The sequence below is a fragment of the Oryctolagus cuniculus genome, chromosome 6, assembly GCF_051225735.1.
Source record: "Oryctolagus cuniculus isolate XC-2025 breed Fujian yellow rabbit chromosome 6, ASM5122573v1, whole genome shotgun sequence".
NCBI classification, from domain to species: domain Eukaryota; kingdom Metazoa; phylum Chordata; class Mammalia; order Lagomorpha; family Leporidae; genus Oryctolagus; species Oryctolagus cuniculus.
Genome location: NC_142872.1, coordinates 59,943,371 through 59,963,364, shown reverse-complemented (window position 1 = coordinate 59,963,364; position 19,994 = coordinate 59,943,371). Strand labels below are relative to the sequence as shown.

General features: G+C 41.6%; 1 protein-coding gene across 10 annotated transcripts in view; it reads left to right on the top strand.

Moving 5' to 3' along the window:
* FBXW11 (F-box and WD repeat domain containing 11) overlaps positions 1-18,419 on the top strand; it is a 135,560-nt gene extending 117,141 nt beyond the window's left edge. For all 10 annotated transcript variants that reach the window (XM_002710378.6, XM_051843606.3, XM_051843607.3 and 7 more), the window contains 6 exons: positions 697-946; positions 4,456-4,574; positions 6,319-6,429; positions 7,951-8,029; positions 9,033-9,219; positions 15,815-18,419. In XM_002710378.6, the coding sequence (XP_002710424.1) occupies positions 697-946; positions 4,456-4,574; positions 6,319-6,429; positions 7,951-8,029; positions 9,033-9,194 (721 nt within the window). In that variant the 3' untranslated portion in view covers positions 9,195-9,219; positions 15,815-18,419. The remainder of the gene's footprint in view (positions 1-696; positions 947-4,455; positions 4,575-6,318; positions 6,430-7,950; positions 8,030-9,032; positions 9,220-15,814) is intronic.
* Positions 18,420-19,994: the final 1,575 nt, after the last annotated feature.

The following is a 19,994-nucleotide window of genomic DNA, read 5'->3' as shown; positions in this document are numbered from 1 at the left end:
GGCTGGCAGTGTGATGCAGTGGGTAAAGCCACTGCCGGCAGTGCTGGTATCCTGTATGGGTGCTAGTTGGAGTCCCCACTGCTCCACTTCCGATCCAGCTCTCTGCTATGGCCTGAGAAAGCAGTGGAAGATGACCCAAGTGCTTGGGTCTCTGCGCCCACATGGGAAACCCAGAAGAAGCTTCTGGCTCCTGGCTTCGGATTGGCCCAGCTCTGACTGTTGGCAGCCATTTGGGTAGTGAACCAGTGGATAGAAGACCTCTCTCTTTCTCTCTCTCTCTCTCTCTCTCACACTGCCTCTCTATAACTCTGCCTTTCAGATGAATAAATAAATAGATCTTTAAAAAAAAATGGATACAGGGAACAGGTATTTAGTCTGGAGACATCTGTGTCACACATTGGAGTTTTGGGTTAGGTTCCTGGCTGTACTTCCTGACTTCAGCAGACCTTGAGAGGCAGCAGTGATGGCTCAAGTAATTGGGTTCCTACCACCCATAAGGGAGACCTAGATTGAGTTTCAAGCTTTTGGCTCTGGCTGTTGCTGGCATTTGGGGAGTGAGCAAGTGAATGGGAGCTTCCTGTCTGTCTCTCAGAAAAAAAGAAACAAACAGAAAAAAGAGTGGACTCAGTTTAGAGGACAGAGTCTTTTCTTGGCTTTCTCAGTAATTGAGCAGCATGCATTTCTCTTTTCATTTAGAGTCTGGGATGTGAACACAGGTGAAGTTCTCAACACATTGATCCACCACAATGAGGCTGTACTGCACTTACGCTTCAGCAATGGACTCATGGTGACCTGTTCTAAGGACCGCTCCATTGCCGTGTGGGACATGGCTTCTGCCACCGACATCACTCTACGCCGTGTCCTGGTTGGCCACCGTGCTGCTGTCAATGTAGTAGACTTTGATGATAAATACATCGTGTCTGCCTCTGGTGACAGGACCATCAAAGTAAGTGAGTCTTTAATCATAGCCCTGCCTGCTTCTGTCTCTTATGGACCAGAGAGAGAGTGGAGACAGGTCAGTACATGGCAAGGTGTTTATTCTTCTTTAATGTTCATGAACCTGTGCAGCCTTCCCATTCCACATACTTTTAGTGTCAGGCAAGGTAGGAGAAAGTCATCGATCCAGAAAAGAGAATAATAGTTTTCCATTTCACGAAATGACATTGTTGATAATTTCCAAGAGGAAGAGAACCACTCCATTGAGCACACATTGTGTGCTAGGGGCTTTATGTCACATCTCACTTAACCATCCTCGTACTTTTTGTTATTTAGGTGTTGCCTCTGATTCATAGCCATGGCTCAGAGGGTGAGGGAAGAACTCTGTTGAAGGTCACACAGCTAGTAGCAAATCTTGTTTTATTCACTTAACTTAGATAGCTTGCCTTGCCATTGACCCTGGGCTGGATATTGGAGATTAGGTGAGCCTGACCTGTCCATGCTTTCAGGAAGCTCAGCCTGTGGTGTGTATGTGAAGGCAGAAATAGGACGAGAAGTTGTAGCCTGGGATGGTCCACAAGATATGGTCATTGCAATTCTGATTCCAGTGTCCATGAAAACTTTTTAAAATTCTAGCTTTCTTCTGTATTTATGACAACTTTACTGAGATGTAATTTCCATATCATAAGATTCATTATTTTGAAGTCTATAATTCAGTGACCTTTTAGTTTATCTGAAGTGTTGTTTAAAATTACCCCAATCTAGTTCTGGAAGATTTTTATCTTAAGAAGCATCATACCCATTATGAATGAATCCCCACATGCCCCTTCCAGTCCCTGGCAGTCACTACCCTGACACCTGTCTCTATGAAAAGGCCCGTTTTAGATATTTTATACAATTAGAATCATACATGTGGCTTGTGGTTGTTTCAGTTTGGTTTTGACTATTATGAATAGTGCTACTATAAACATGTATAAATTATTGCATGTTTGTGTATTTTTATTTCTCTTGTGATGGTAACTCTGTGTTTAATATTTTGGGGAACTACCAAACTATTTTCCAACATGAACTTACTGTTTTGCAAACATGCCAATGGTATATAAGCGTTTGAACTTGTTCAAAAAACTGTCTTTTAATGACAGTTAAAAGCTCTAGACGGTATTCTGATACCTAGCTCCACATAACATGGACTGTATTGTATCAAACTTTGGTTTGAGTGGCCTGGAAACTGAACACGTAGTATTTCTGTGTGTTGATTTATTCCATAGTCACAGCAGTGAGTACAAGACCAGTGCCTGAAGTCAACAGGGTCTGGGCCTTATTGCAAAAACAACTGTTTTGTAATATCAGCTGGAAGGTTTTTCCGTATTCTTGTCAACAGTTGTTATTACCTGTCTTTTGTATTACATCTGTCCTGATAGATGTACAAGAAAGAGTATCTTTGGTTTTGCTTTGCAGATTATAATAACTGATGGTATTCAGTATCTTTTCATATGCTTATTGACCATTTGTATATCATCTTTAGAGAAATATCTGTTTCAATCTGTTGCCCATTTTAAAAATTAGGGAATTTGTCTTTTTATCACTGAGTTTTTAGTGTTCTTTATGTATTCTGGATACAAGACCCTTATCAGATACATAATTTGTAAATTATTTTACCCTGTTTTATGGGTTGTCTTTTTTACTTTTTAAAAAATTTATTTTATTTATATAAAAGGCAGAGTGAGAGAGAGAGAGAGATCTTCAATGCTATTTCATTTCCCAAATGACAGCAACATCCAGGGCTGGGCCGAGCTGCAGCCAGAAGTCCAGAACTCTGTCCTAGTCTCCCACATGGATGGCAGTGGGCCAAGTACCTGGACCATCTTCTGTTACTCTCCCAGGTGCATTAGCAGGAGCTGGATCAGAACTGGAACAGCCAGGACTCAAACTGGTGCTCTGATATGGATGCTGGCCTCGCAGGTGGTGGCTTAACCCACTGTGCCACAACATCAGCCCCTTCACTTTCTTTTTAAAAATTATTTGTTTGAAAGACAGAGAGAAAGAGATCTTATATCCACTAATTAATTCCCAAATGCTTGCAACAGGTGGGGCCGGGCCAGGCCAAAACCAGGAGTCAGGAATTCAATCCATGTCTCCCACAAGGAGTTATCACCTGCTCTCTCCTTTGGTGCACATTAACAGGAAGCTGGAATTAGAAGCAGAGCCAGGACTTGAACCCAGGCATTGTGGAATGAATGTGGGCATCCCAAACAATGTGTCTTAACTTGTCCTCTAAATGTCCACCCCTCTTTTCACTTTCTTATGTTGTTCTTTGATGTGCTAATGATTTTAATATTGATGACATCCAAATTATATTTTTAAATTTTGTTGTATTATTTTTATTTTGTTATTATCATCTAAGAAATCATTGCCTGATTTAGTGTCACAAAGATTTACTCCTCCGTTTTGTTTTAAGGGTAGTTTCGGCTCTTATATATAAGTCTTTGATCCATTCTGAATTACATATTTTATATGGTATAAGGTAGATATTTATCTCTTGTTTTGTATGTGGATATTCATTTATCCCATTTGGCTACAAATGCAGCTGGTAAAATGATTCACACCTCTCAGGTTGCCGTATATCTCTGCATTTGGCTTCCTAATATATTAAATATATTAAATAGATCTATAAGCATGATTTCAGAAAAGTGGGGATTATTTAATCCACATACATAATATTAGCATTGATGTTTCAAAACTAGTGGAGCTATTTAAGAACTTATGCTGGGGGCAGGTATTGCAGCACTGTGGGGTAAGCTGTAACTTTGAATATGCATGTCTCATATCTTGAGTGCCAGTTTACATCCCAGCTACTACTCTTCTGATCCAGCTTCCTTCTGGTGTATCCGGAAGGCAGCAGAAGATGACTGAAGTGCTTGGGTCCCTTCCACCCACATGGGAGGGCTGGATAGAATCCCCAGCTCCTGGCTTCATTCCAGCCAATCTCTGGCTTTTGCAGGCATTTGGGGGAGTGAATCAGTGAATAGAAGATTCCTCCCTGTCTCTGTCTATTTCTGTCTTTCTCTGTTTTTCTGCCTTTCAAGTAGATGAAAATAAACATCAAAAATAGACCTATGCTGAAAAAGAGGAGGGTATGAAAGATAAAGCTTTTTTTTGTATCAGTTACATTGGGTGTGATATGTCAGCTGGCGTAGAAATGTAAAATCTGACACAAACTCCTTGCGTTAGGCAAATGAATGTCTGAGCCATCTTGTAGATATTCTCTTTGTGAGGATCTCAAAGTTTGGAGACTTTGCAGCTTCCCTCATATTTATTCCAGTTTTATCACTAGACAGCCAAAAAAATTTTATGCTGTCCAGTCTGTCCCCCGGCCTTCCAATATTGAGTTAGAAGAGGCCATATTTTATAATTACATATTTGGGTCATTCACAGAAGCTCTTTGTTTATTTTTGAAAGTGTATTGTGGAAGGACTTTTCTGTATTCATTCTTAAAAATATTGCTAATTCGTTATACAGGTCTGGAGTACGAGTACCTGTGAATTTGTTCGTACTCTTAATGGGCACAAGCGAGGTATTGCCTGCCTCCAGTACAGGGATCGACTGGTTGTGAGTGGCTCCTCAGATAATACCATCAGGTGGGTAGAGGTTGATGTGCTGACAGAGCAGGCTTATTATTTACCCAGTGTTGGCTCATCTCTCAGTCCTAATGCTCAAGTGACTGAGAATAAATGGGATGCGTTAGATAAGAAAACCTTAGGTAACTTTTATGAATTTATTTGGCTCTGCATACTCAAATAGGAAAATTGTGTTCACCCTGGGTGTTCTTCCAAGATTGTCCCAATACACAGAGATCCTGCCAGTCAGGATCACTTAATACTGGAACACCTCAAACTTTAGACATTTACTGTTTTATTAAAATCCCTTAAATAAATATCTGATTATCTCATGTCACTTTCCCACTCTTCCAACACAACTAGCAGCTTTACATACATAACTAACTTTGGGATTTATAACAAGATTTCCTAATGTTTAGGCAAGATAAAGATTGGGTCCAAAGTAAGCTATACTTGTTATAAGTTTTATCATGTAAAATTCCAAGATATTTAAGATAAAAGCTGATTTAGAGTGCATATCTTGGTTCTGCTGTGTTTGACATGCTTTGTGGTGCAGCTTCATGTTTCATCAATAAACAGTCCTTAACTTCCTCATTGGAGTCTCTGAGATTTTGCAGAATAGTGATGCAGATTTCTGGACAGTTTATAGAGGGGAACTACTTTGGAGTCCCCTTGGCAGTGCTAATGGCTCTGTTCAGTCACCAATTTCTAAAGATTTGCTGAGGGCAATTATGGTAAAATGTTCACAGGGTGTGTGATAGGTGGAGAGCCAAGAAAGGTCATGGAAGGATTAGTTTGCTCCCTTTGTTTTGTTCATTCTAGTTTTCTATAATTTCTTTTTGCAAATAATAGAGAAAAAAAATCAATGATAGTAGGAAAAAAAGAATCCTCTAACTTCAGAATTGTTATGTAAATCATATGCAGAGAAAAAGGCCTACTGTAGTCGATGGATTTGTGTTTCCAAGATACTACAGCTGCCTAGAAGTCTCTCACTCCAACCCTGTCAACTGTCCGACACTGGTATACAGTCTATATCAGGATGGACATGTCTCGCCACCATATTGGTCCACCAGTTTTAACCTCAGTGGACCTTATAGATTCTGGGGTAGAAGCATGACCGCTGACTGTTAGGTGTGTTCTCCCTGTCCCCTTCACCCACTACATGACCACTTGCCATCTTCCCCAGAAAAGTACTCCTGGACCACTTGACTACATGTTTTCATCAATTCAGAGGTCAAGAGAGTGCGCAGAAACTAACTATAGTGGAAGTTTTTTGTTTGTTGGTCTCATTTAAATAGTAATATGTGCATGTGATTTTAAAACATTTCAAACTGTATAAAAAGGAAATAAAACAAAAAGTAAGACTTCCTCCTAAGTTAGTGCTTAAAGTACACAAACTGTATAAATGTATATATGAGTAGACTCTAGAAAGTTCTTGGGAAAGTGCAATTAAAAATATTTACTTTGGTCCAGAAAAATTTTTGGAATCCTGGCATATATAGACTCTTCAAAAAATTCATGGAAAATGCATACTGTGAAAAAACTAGACCTGGATTTCAGAGTCCATGAACCTTTTGAAATATCCTCATACTTTGTATATGTAGACTATGTGTGAGCTAAAAATCAAGAGTTTAAGGCTAGTGAAAAGTCATTTTTTTTCACTTTCATCAACTGGGTTTATTCTGTGAAAAATGATCTATAGTGGGAGAAAGAAGTTGAGGATTGTGTGGGAAGTTGTTTCTCAGAAGTATGTTTTTCATTCAAGGCTATGGGATATCGAATGTGGTGCCTGCTTGAGAGTCCTAGAGGGACATGAAGAACTGGTCCGGTGCATCCGATTTGATAACAAGAGGATTGTCAGTGGGGCCTATGACGGGTATGTGTTTACAGGGTTCAGATGCACTGTTTATAAATCCCTCAAGAAAGACAGGACGTGCTGCATGTTAAGCAGCCGTGTGTGTGCCAGGTCCTATACCAAGGACTTTCTAAGTAATGGAGGGTGGCAGGTATACCTGTCGATCAGGTGAGCCCTCTCAGGCCCAGAAAAGGGGCATCAGTCTTACCCTCAATCACACAGTAGCAGAGCCATTGTGGTTCCTAAACTGCTGCATTTAAACAGCATTGTAAACTTGAGGAGTGGCTAATTCTGTTGGAGAATTCAGTTCTTCACCCTAGCCACTAATGAACTAGACTTTTTTGATGAGTTCAGTAATAACTTTCTTCTTCCCCTCCTTTGAAACAACTCACTTTTTTTTTTTTTTAATTTTGAGATTTATTTATTTAATTTGAAAGGCCAAGTTACAGAGAAACAAAGAGATCTTCCATCTGCTGATTCACTACCCAGATGGCTGCCAGGAGCCCTGAACTCTATCCTAGTCTTCCCCGTGGGTGTGGGGCCCAAGCACTTGGGTCATCTACTGCTGCTTTCCCAGGCACATTAACAGGGAGCTGGATTGGAAGTGGAGTAGCTGGGTTTTGAACTGGCATACATATGGAATGCTGCCACTGTTACCTGCTATGCAACAACACCGATCCTAGAACAAATCCTCTTTAAAACACCTCAGGACTTTTAAGGTTTATTTATTTATTTGAAAGGCAGAGTTATACAGAGAGAGAGAGGGAAAGGCAGAAAGAGATCTTCCATCCACTGGTTCACTCCCCAAATGGCCACAATGGCCTGGACTGGGCCAAGCCAAAGCCAAGATCCCAGAGTTTCTTCTACATCTCTGACATGAGTGGCAGAAGATGTAGCCACATGAAGCCTTTGGGCATCTTGAGCTGCTTTCCCAGATGCATTCACAGGGAGCTAGATTGGAAGTGGAGCAGCTGGGAATCAAACTGGCAGCCATATGGGATGCTGGCGTCACAGGTGATGGCTTTACCACAATGCCAACCCCCAACTCATGACTTTTTGAATGAGCAAATGGCAACTGCAGCCCTTTTAAGACAAGCTTATACAAATCTTGGAAACGGGTTAGTTGGTCTGGTTATACTCCTGTTGCTAACTAGCAGCATTTGCTCAGTTTGGAGAAGGGTACGTGGGAATTTCACACAGAACTGTAGCTTCTGTCAGCAGCACCTTATCTACTCCAGGGGCCCCCTGGTTAATGAATTTGGCAGTGTGGATTATCCAGTCAGGAACTGAACTGAGATAAACTGAAGTTTTCTTGTCTCACTTAAAATAGTAGTTCTTCCAGATTTCAGCAATGCTAAGAATGTTTAGATCCTCAATGTTTTCTGCAATACTGGAATTGTTTCAAGTAACTTGTAAAACGTAAGCATGTTGCCCATTAGCTTGATAATAGGCAGTTCAAATGTGCTTCTTTTTGTCAATGAAATGCTTAGCAATATATAAAATGTTAGTTTTTGTACTAATCTCTGTCATTTTCCTTTGTAGGAAAATTAAAGTTTGGGACTTGCAAGCTGCTCTTGACCCTCGGGCCCCAGCAAGCACCCTGTGTTTGCGCACATTGGTGGTATGTGATCTGTTGAAAGAGAAACTGATTCCCTTTGCTGAAAGATGGCCATGTGCACATAGCCCTTCCTGTGACCCACAAGGAGGCCTGTGGATCTCACCACTGGCTTTAAAGTTTAGCCAAAATCAGAGAGGGTTTGACATTTACATCACTGTGGGCTCTTTCTGAAGGAGTAACAGGGCAGGCTTTCTTATAGGGAGACTGGATTCCTCCTAGAACACGCAGTATATTATCTTTCCTGGAGGTTTGGGAGAGCTCTTAATGTGGCTGTTAGTGTCTCTATAACAGCACATATTTGTATTATAATGGTAGCATGTTCCATCAATCTGTGCTTTATGCACATATGTAGTTTATGGCATCTTCATGTGTTAATCTTGTTTTTGCAACTTTACCAATGTCGTTTTAATAATCTGGTTGGTTCTCTTGTATTTTTGAGGAGATATCATTTGAAAATACTGGTAGGTTTTTCTTATTTTTCTTAGTGATGTTACCATTTTTTTCTAGTTCTAGCCTCTTGCATTGCATCTAGAACATGCAGTGTTATAGTTAGGGCCATTCTTGTTTTCCTCTTGATTTTAACTGGAATAAATCTGATGTTTCACCATGAATTGTGCTGTTGTGGTTAGAGGTAGATATTCTTAGCCATGTTAAAGAAACAGCCACCTGTCCTCTGGTTCTGGTTCTGGTTTTTACAGTATACCACAAATTAATGTTAAATATTGTTTATCTTTCTAAGACCTTTATGAGGTGATCACATCGTTTTTCTTCTTTGACATATAAATGGCCCAGGATCCATGATACAAAGTTTAATGAAAGAGAAAAAGTAGAAGGAAAAGCAAAGTATTTGTTCTTGGGTTGAAGGACAAAGCTCAGTGAGTTCTGGAAAATTATTTGGGAAGTCTGGATAAGTAGTTGTGTTTCCAACTTGGGCTGAATCTCTCGCTGGGAGAGATGAGAGGTTGTAAAGGTGTCGTTTTGTTCATGAAGCTGTTATATTTCCTAGGAACATTCTGGACGTGTGTTTCGGCTACAGTTTGATGAATTTCAGATCATCAGCAGCTCCCATGATGACACTATTTTGATTTGGGATTTCTTAAATGTGCCTCCCAGTGCCCAGAATGAGACCCGTTCTCCCTCCAGAACATACACATACATCTCCAGATAACAGTCTGCACTTTCACCCGCTTCTGGTGAGCATTAACCCTGCGCTGATTGAATTCCTCTTCCCTTGGAAAGTTCTTTGAGACTTGGATTCCTCAGTGATGAGACCCCAGGTCTCTATTAGATGTGTCAGCATTCACTGAGTTCTTTTGTAAGACCAGATCTTTGTAGTCACGTACAAACAAGGCTGAATTTGGGATCTTGTGTGTTGTGGGATTTTTATGTCAACAGATGAGGAATGTAATTCCTTTTTAAAATACTGTTTTCTAACTTATTTCTCAGATCATATCAATTTAGCACCAGTGAAGTCTCTTGAGTTTTATTTTGGAAGCTCCTTTTCCACTTTCTTTCCTGTTTTTCAGTTCCATCTTTGATTAAAGATATAAAAGAAAAAACCAACTACATAATTAACCAAATATTCAAAGTCACTCTCCTCCCCCCACCACAGTTCTCACTACCTCCCTTCCTTATGTGTGAATCAAAGAAGGTTTTTGTTAAGAGAGCCTCTAAACCCCATTCTTTATCCATGAGATACAACAGGTACCCTGAGTCCTTCACTGTGGTTACAGGAAGACTTAAACTCATTATAACCATTGGTGATAGAATGTTTTGTTTACTAAAGATGTTCAATCTGGAAGATGTGTGAAGTCTCACTTGCCTATGTCCTAGGAACTGATGACAATCTGGACAATATTCCCAACCCTGGGAACTTTGCAGGGGCCAGTGAATCTGTGCTCTCCGAACTTTGTTGATTTAATCAATACAATTGCACCTATTTGTACTACTATAAATATACATATATAGAGACAGTTGTGATTAATAAAATTCATGTTTATTTAAAACATTACTTCATTTTAATGGCTTTTATCATTATATACTTTCTTGCTTATTGAATGTTAAAAGGAAAAAGAAATGTACAGAATTTTGAAATTATTTTGATAAAGATTTGGAGCCCCTGATACCTTACTCCTCAATATCCTGTCTTTTCAGCCATTCCTTAATCAAGATTCCAAAACCCAGACAATAGGTATCCTCTAGGAAGTTTGTTGTACCCAGGAGTCAACACATTACAGTCATGGGGCCAAATTTAACTTACTGCCTGGTGTCCCCCCCCCCCCCCGCCACTGCAGTTCCTTTGTTACGAACACCAGTGTCTGGTACAGTGCACAGTATATTAGAAGCAATCATTGATGAATTTTGGGCCAGTGGCACCTGGTGCCATTGCAATGTATTTGGGCCACACAAAGAATGTGTCCCTTAAATGTATATACCCTTATAGCTACCTTCATAATCAAAGCATTTTCCATTACATTTAAATCTCTCTGTAGTCAAAACCTTCCCTGACCCCAGCCTTGGCAAGCACTGGCTTGCTTTCTAGTACTAGGTTAGTTAGCATTTTCTAGAGCTACACTGTCCACTGTAGGAATCATTAGCCCTATATGAGCTCCTAAAATGTGAGCAGTATGCTAAAGGAACTGAGTTTGTAATTGGACTTAATAATATTTATTTTTAAAAGGTTTATTTTTATTTATTTGAGGGGCAGAGTTACAGAGAGAGAGGAGGAGACAGAAAAAAATCTTCAATCCACTTGTTCACTCCCCAAATGTCTATAATGGGCAGTGCTGGGCCAGGCCAAAGCCAGGAGCTTCTTCTGTGTTTTTTGGATCTCCTGGCAGGGGCCAGGCACTGGGCCACCTTCTGCTGCTTTCCTAGGCCATAGCAGAGAGCTGGATCGGAAATGGAGCAGCCAAGCCTTGAAACAGCGCCCATATGGGATGGCAGTGTCACAGGCAGTGGCTTTACCCAGTAATATTTTAGTTAAACTTAAATTTAAAAGGCCACATGTGGCTTACTGACTCCGTGTTTGGACCAGTATGGGTTTAGAAATTATAGATTTTTAGCTTTTACATTTAGATCTTTGATACATTTAGAGTTCAGTTTTGTGTATGGTGTGATGTAGAAATGTCATTGTTCCAGCACTATTTAATGAAAGGACTTTCCTCTTCCATTGAAATGTCTAACTACCTTTGTCAAAACTTCAGTTGTCCGCTTACTTACTTGTAGGTCTACTTCTAGATTCTGTCCTATTCCATGACCTGTGTGCCTGTCCGTTCACCAGTACGTGCTATCTTTATAATAAATATTCCAGTATTTTTCTTTTTACATTTTGTTTAGACATTCTAGGTAACTTGTTTTCATATTCTTCTTCTTTTTTTGGGGGGGGGGGGATTTATGTATTTGAAAGACAGAGTAAGAGAGGGGCAGAGGCAGAGAGGTCTTCCATCTACTGGTTCACTTCCCAAATGGTCACATGGACAGAGCTGAGCAGATCTGTTCAAAAGCCAGGAGCTAGGAGCTTCTTCCAGGTCTCCCACACGGGTGCAGGGGCCCAAGCACTTAGGCCATCTTCTACTGCTATCTCAGGCCATAGTAGAGACCTGGATCGGAAGTGGAGCAGCTGGGACTCGAACCAGTGCCCATATGGGATGCCAACACTGCAGACCAGGGCTTTAACCTGCTATACCACAACGCCGGCCCCCATATTCATTTTTTTTAAAAAAGATTTATTTTATTTATTTGAAAGACAGAGTTACAGAGAGAGGTAGAGACAGAGAGGTCTTCTATCCACTGGTTCACTACCCAAATGGCCGCAACGACTGGAGCTGCGCCAATCAGGAGCCAGGAGCTTATTCCAGGTGTCCCACATGGGTGCAGGGATCCAAGGACTTGGGCCATCTTCTACGACTTTCCCAGGCCACAGCAGAGAGCTGGATCGGAAGAGGAGCAGCCGGGACTAGAACGGGGACCCATATGGGATGCTGGTGCTTCAGGCCAGGGCTTTAACCCACTGTGCCACAGTGCCGGTCCCGCCCCATATTCATTTTTAATCAGACTGTCAAGTTCTAGGAAAATGGTTGTTGGGATTCTAATTCAGACTGCATTGAATCATTCTAAAGGTCATTTTGGAGAGAATTTCTATCTTAACAAATGTTGTCCTCCAGTCCACAAATATGGTTAATATCTCTGTCTTACTTAGGTCATCTCCAGCTTCTCCTAAGCAGTTTTCTGCATTTGTGAATGTAGAAGTCTTATATGTGTTTTGTTACTTTTATTCCATTCTTACCTTTTCCCTTTGCAATGGCACTTTCAAAGCTATGTGTTGTTTGAGCTGCCGCCTGCCCCTGCTTTTTTCTTTTTTCTCACATAAGAAGCCTGTACAGAAGAATATGGAGAACTAGAGCTATAGCTGGGCTTCTGGGCTGAGTAGAACCAGGGCAGAAGGTGTGTCCTGAACCAGTTTAGCTATGACCGTTGTATATTTGTAATACACGGTTGTGTCTTTACACTGTTTAGAGGCACATGGCATAATCCAAGGCGTCCATGGTATTTTTCTTGGCATATTTATTAGATGCGTTAGAGAACATTGAAAGCTTTTAAAAATTGACAATTTGTCTATATTACCTACAAGTGACTGAGAGATGAACCAGTGGTCAGCAGTACCATGCCTCATGCTGTGGTGGAAAGGAAATGTGTTACTTCTTCCAGCCCTCCCTCCACCCTGTCTTTGGAATGTAAGAACAATAGCCTTGTTACGATGCACAATTATAATTTGATGGAAGGATTTTTATCTGTTTTTTAGGTGGTATTACAGCACAAGCAATGAAACTCCAACAAATGTGTTTTTCTCTTCAAAGATTTACTTTTGACAGCCTTGGCAGTCAACTTTAAAGATTTTATTGCTTTTTTCCAAATTCTTTTCACTTATTATAGCATGAGAAAAATTATTACCATGTGATACCGTGAGATGTATGCATAATAAGAAACACTACTGTAGTGATGAGTTAACCTTGTAGTAAAATATTTACCCCTAAAGTTTCAGGCAAGAGTATTTCTGTGTCAGGAAGTTTAGGATAAATTTATTTTCTGAGTCATTTAAAACACTGCTGTGTCCTCAGAACTACATTTATACAGTAGCTTAAGATTCATCTTTTTTTTTTTTTTAAGATTTATTTATTTATTTGAAAGTCAGAGTTAGAGAGAGGAGAAGAGGCAGAGAGAGAGAGAGAGAGAGGTCTTCCATCCGCTGGTTCATTCCCCATTTGGCTGTAGCAGCCGGAGCTGTGCCAATCCAAAGTCAGGAGCCAGGAGCTTCCTGGGTCTCCCATGCTGGTGCAGGGGCCCAAGGACCTGGGCCATCTTCTACTGCTTTCCCAGGCCATAGCAGAGAGCTGGATCGGAAGCAGAGCAGCCAGGACTCAAACCGGCGCCCATATGGGATGCCAGCACTGCAGGCGGCAGCTTTACCCACTATGCCACAGCGCTGGCTCCACCTCTTTTTTTTTCTATCTACAAGATACTTATGTTCATTATAGGCAAGCTGAGAGGTGGGTGTCATGGTTCAGTGAGTTAAGCCTCTGCTTGGAGACATCTGCATCCCGTACTGGAATGCCTGGTTCAAGTCCTGTCTTCCCTACTTCCAATCTAACTTCCTGTTAATGCATCCTTGGAGGCAGCAGATGAGGCTCAAGTGTTTAAGCTCCTGCACCCATGTGAAGATCTAGGAGTTCTGGGTTCCTGGCTTCAGCCTGGCCCAGCCCTGGCCATTGTAGGCATTTGGGAGTGATCTGGTGGAGGGAAGATTGCCCTGTCTGTTACACTGCCTTTCAAGCAGATAACATAAACAAACATTAAAAACAAATAGAAATTTTAGAAAAGGTCTGTAAGAAGAATAAAATCAACTCCTACTCGTGGTTCATGACTGTTAACTCCTTTATTCTGTGTCATTTCAGGCTTTTGAAAATTATAGTTTATAACTATACCTGTTTTTTAAAAATGCTTTTGACTGTAGAACTGTTACATGCAAATAATGTTAATATTTATTTCAATGATTATTCCTAGTTAGCAGATGCTATGTGGTTGTTTGGATATGCCCTATTATTAGATATTTACACCCCCTCCCCAGCTTTTATCAGTTATAAAAAGCAGTGCCATGATCCTTCTTAAGCATCTTTGCCCACCCTTTAAAACCTTTGGATGGGATTCTGGAAATAGCTGGCCTGTCTGGGCTAAAAGATAACATGTTTAAAGACTTTGGGTACATGGGGTCATGACGCCCTCCACAAGAGCTGGCTCAGTCTACATGCCCACCGGCAGTGGTGCATAGTGCCTGCTTCTAATCTCTGGGTGTTGGTATTTTCAAAATAACTTAGGTACTCTTAAATACTCTCAATGGGAAAACAGTGGTGAATGAAATTTAATCTGTCTTGCGTTCATTGAGAAGGCTTGTTAGGATTTTTGATCTTAACAACTTTTGGAAAAGTTGCCTTACCAAAAAGCATACGTGTTTTCCAAAGGCCTTTCTCTTCTGCTGTAGAATTTTAGACCCATGTGATTAAATTTTCCTAACTAGGCCAGTGCCTAAGTGCAGCGCTTGGAAAACGTCGATTGTGAAGTAATTTGAATAGATTTTGATTTTGTTTTGATTAGAATAGAAAATATCAGTTGCAGTGTATTTTTTTTTTAAGATTTATTTATTTGGAAGGCAGCGTGACAGAGAGGAAGGACTAAGAGAGAGAGCTTACATCTCCTCGTTCACTCTCCAAATGCCCACAATAGCCAGGGTTTGGCCAGGCCAGACCAGGAGTTGGAAGCCAGGACCTGCATCTGGGTGTCTCACATGGGTGGAAGGGATCAACAAAATATGGAACACGCAGTGGTCTTTCCTCCAATACTGTGTTGTCCTTCCACAAATAATTTATTTTTAAAAGTAATTTCTGATTGTTAACATCCTATTTCAAAGGGACAATTTTTTTTTTTTTTTTTTAGTTTTAAAGGTTGATTTATTTATTTGAAAGAGTTACACAGAGGGAGGGAGGGAGAAAGAGAGAGAGATGTCTATCTGCTGCTGGTTCACTCCACAACGGCCAGGGCTGACCCAGGCCAAAGCTAGGATCCAGGAGCTTCCTGGGGTCTCCCATGTAAGTAGCAAGGGCCCAAGCACGTGGGCTGCTATTCTCCACTGCTTTCCCCAGGCCATTATCAGGAAGCTGGATGGGGAGTGGAGCAGCCAGGATGTGAACTGGTGCCCATATGGGATGTTGGCGGTGCAGGCCCTGGCTTCACCAGCTACGCCATAGTGCTGGCTGGAAAGGGACAGTTTATTTCCTAACTTTGCACACTGTGATTTCACAGTGATAGATGAGGGAAGCATGTCCTAAAAGGTGCTAAATATAAAATGGAGCATTAGGCAGTTTTGTCATATGCAGTTTTAGTCACAACACTGAAGTGGCTTGATTGTAGTCAGCCCTCTCTGTGAATGCCCTCCCTGTCGCTGAATGTTCAACTCTTGAAACTAAACACAGTGTTTCTGAACTGTAGTTTTCCTATTTGTAAAATATATATTGTAATAGTTTCTGTCTTACAGGGTTGTGTGTGAGGTTGAAATAAATGTTATGCCTGGTGTGTGGTACACTCAGAGAAACAGCTTGCACCTCCTGTTCCTTATGCTGACTCTGAGAAGCAGACAACTGTTGGTGTGCACACTGTGTGGTTGAGCTGGGCTGCGGCGTGTACATCTTTATCTAACCAGAATATCCATCCCTACTCCCTTTCCCCCCCTCCCAGGGTTTCCTAGTCTTGAACTACTGGCTACATGGCTACCAGATGCCTAAGGGAATTCGTTCACAGCTGAGTTATGAAGCTGGAATTGGTTCTAGACGCTGGGTAGATGCAAAGCAGCCTAACTCTTCAAGTACCGACATTTCTCACCTCCGATCCCGGCTCTACTTTGAGAAGGATACCTTAGCTTCACCGACTTCGAGTAGAACAGAAGCCCATTTCCTCCCCCATCAGTGAAAAAAATCTAATGCTTCAAATGTAAATTGTTCATATAAAAGGAACACACAGTCTGGTTTGCAGAAGTAAAGCGACCATCACGAGAAGACTTGGCCTCTAATTTATATTGCTTTGCACTTTGGTCTGATATTAAGAAACAGCGTTCTTCAGTGAAATTTTGGGTGCCAAACACCTACCCAGAATGTCCAGGGCTTTCCTTTTCCGAAGTTAGCATTCTCCTTTTGACCATTCAAGTCATTATGAATCTTGACTTGTATTAGGAACATGTTGGACAATGGGAAAAATCTCTCCGGATTGTTTTAGTAACTTTTTTTTTTTTTTTTTTTTTTGATTACATTTCCTTTCTGTACCAGTTTCTTTTAATTTAAAGAACTTTAAGCCAGTTATATTATCTCCCAACAGGTAATATAGCTCTTTTCTTTTATTAACTGTTCTCTCTCCCGCAGCCATCTCCTCATATTTGGTAGAGTAACACCTTTATATGTGTGCTTGCCTCCTAATTTAAAATACTGTATCCGCATGTAGATATAATGTACATAACAGTTTAACCTCAAGGTTGCTGGAGTCGGGGGCCCCCTGTGCCTGAGACACTAATACAGAGTGTGTTCGCACTTAGCCATGGGCTGGGCTCAAGAACCTGATAGCAGGGTTGATGTGGATTACCTAGAACCCTTCCTGCAGTATTCATACAGTGGTTTTATTTTGTCATTGTGTGTGTGTGTGTGTGTGTGTGTGCGTGCATGCGTGCGTGTACACCTGTGTGTGTGGTATGTGTGTTTTAATGGGACTCTTGTTTTAAAATGTAATTTCTAAAGCTTAACACAAAAATGTTTTATTTGTTGTGCAGTATATATAATAGAGAGGTACCTTAAACATTTTTGTTGTCGTTGGTCTTTTCCTCGTTAAGTACTTTTGAGGACTAGTGGTCAACTTCCCATAGTATGCATTTGGCTTCACTGTCAGAAATCATTATTGTGTGTGGTATTGATCCTGAGAGGGAAAAACAAGAAGGCCCTATTGACTGAATTTCCTGGCTCCAGAACACCTGGGTGGTGGCCTTGCCTGGGGTGTGGGCAGGGCCTGCTCAGAGAGGTCGGAGTCGGCAGCACAGGTGAGGCTGGGCCAGATGCCCGCCTTGAAGGCGGGGCACTGCTACCTAGTGCAGAGCCTCAAGCCTGTGAATTCTAGCCCGGTCATCTCTGGTGTCACCTGCTGCCGTGGCCCCAGCAGGTCCTTTCTTACTGCTCCTGCGTGCTCTGCAGCCCGAAATGTGTGAATGGCGCTGTCGCACTGACATGCCTGGAAAGGACACTGGCGTCCGGGCGGCACTCCTTTGCTAGGCTTTGACTCGCCCCTGGCCGTTGTTTCCGAAGGTCAAGGGATGTCCGCAGCATTTTAAAGGACCAATCACTAGTCTCCTGTACGTGAAACCTCTTCCCGTGGAAGCACACTCTAGAACTAAAGGGAAGGCCCCTGGGCTCTGTGTTGTCCTTGGCATTGAGAACGGTGTGGGATCAACGTGTGTGTATGTGATTTGTTTACTGAGTTGGTTTTGCTTTTTAGTTTTTCCTTTTATATCTATATATCTCTCTTTCTTGATATATAGATATATAACATCCTTCCCTCCCACAGGTTGCTAAATGTCTATTTTTGAGAGGTTGAGCCTCAAAGTGTAAAAATAACTGAATCAACAAGCCTCCATCGGGAGGTGGTTGTTGTTTCCCTTTGGCCGCTCTTGAACTTGCAGCTTTAGTATCTAACTGGTTAGGAAAGCCCAGGGGGAGGGGCCGGGAGGGAAGGGGAGGGAGGAGGCAGTTCTTCTGGACGAATGGATTTTTGTTGTTTTTGCATGTTTAATATAGAAGTTCCTCTTGTTCCTTGGGAGATCATGGCCTTTGAATATGCACACAACCTTTGAATTGTGCCTATGAAATTATAGCAGGGGACTTTGGCACCCAAGGAATTCTGACTTTCTGGGATTATAGTAGTAATTCCCAGCCATACTCTGGACTTTATTTTGCTAACCATAATTGAGCAACTGTAAATTACTGCTATATTAATGTTTTAAAGCACTGGGATAGTCTAATTCTAACTTGTAATTAATTATGTTTGCCAATTATCTGTTTGAAATAAATTTGTGTCTGAACAGCTATTGAAACTGTTAAATTGTACAGATATTATTCATGACAGCTTTGTACTGTGGAATGTGCTTAATAAAAAACAAAAAGTTTGACCTTTGTCCAATAAATTGCTAAGTAATGTCAGTAAATCAAGTATGAGTATTATGCAGTACACCGAATCTGGCTTCATGCAATTGTTACATCAGCTACTAATTCAAAGCCAATACTCTTAATAAAGTGTTGCAATACTCTGATGTTCGTTAAGAAATTTTTGAAAAGACATTGTTACATGCTATTAGGAATGCAGTGACATACAATTGAAGTTCCTAGATTAAGAAAGTTCTTCTACTCTGTAAAATGAAGTTGATGGCAAACTTGGGTTTTGCTGATGAGAACTTTGTAAAGGGTGATGTAATTCCTTGTCTTGGGGCCTTTTACTGAAAGCTGCCTTGTTAAACCTCAGGAGGTAGGAGGGGCTGGTTCAGAGCTCTTCCCCAGCAAGTCTGCTTTTCACACACACTTAATTGCTTCACAAGTTGCTGTAAAAATAGGAAAGCAGCCTCTTAACTATCCCCGGTGGCTTTCAGGTGTTAGTGGACCCTCCCCTTCTTGGGGAGTGGTGGTGGGTGGGTATGAGAGATGCAGGTGCACCTCCCTCCACGCCAAGTCTTGGGAAGAAACTGCTTAGTTTTCCATGTTTGTGTGTGTGTACGCAAACACACACACACACACACACACACACACACATCGCTGGTTGAGGATTAAACAGGAAGACTACAGTTAGGAGCTGCAGGATTTCTACTGAGTTGTTTTTGTTTGTTTTTTTTCTGTATTCCTGTTGTTTTATCTATCCCCTCTGAATCTGTACTCTTTTTAAGATTTATTTATTTGATTTGAAAGGCAGAGTTACAGAGAGGCAGAGAGAGAGAGAGAGAGAGAGAGGTCTTCCATCCACTGGTTCACTCCCCAGATGGCTGCAACGGCTGGGGCTGAGCTGATTAAAGCCAGGATCCAGGAGCTTCTTCCTGGTCTCCCACGTGCCTGCAGGGGCCCAAGGACTTGGGCCATCTTCTACTGCTTTCCCAGGCCGTAGCAGAGAGCTGGATTGGAAGTGGAGCAGCTGGGACTTGAACTGGTGCCCATATGGGATGCTGACACTGCAGGCAGTGGCTTTACCCACTGCACCACAGCACCAGCCCCTACTGAGTTTTCTTGATAGCTGGATTTTCTCCATTAGTCAACCACATTGGTAATGTGGACTTTGGGGATGAAATCAGAGTGCTTCTGAATAGTATTATCCCCACCTGTTTATATTGTAAAATGTTTTTGAAATAGGTAGCTGCATATGGTTAAGAAAACTCATTTATAAACCATAAAAGGATGGAGTAATAAGTAATTCTCCCTTGCTTCCTCGACGTTCAGGCCCCAGGCATTGCAGTCATTGTCCTCCAGTTTCTTATGTGTCCTTCAGCAGATAATGCTCTGTGCAGAAGGTTGCTCGTTTACACACACAGGTACCCTCCTCCTAAGTGTCAGTGGAGCGTGCTGGACCACGGTTTGCCTTTTCAAATCTCATGCTCTTTAGGTGATGGGTCCATGTTAGTACTTGGAGTTCTACCTTGTTCTTGCTCAAGGCTGCATAGCATTGGGTTAGATGCACCTTAATTTATGCAGCCAGTTCCAGTTGAGAGTGCAGTTTGCAGAACAGTAAGAACAGGAGTCTGGGTGTCGGACTGGGTCATATCCTCTCCCGTGAATACCAGGCTCCTTCTCTTTGAGAGATGAGGTGTAGCTCCAAGAAAGTCTCAGCTTCCAAATACACCCCCAGT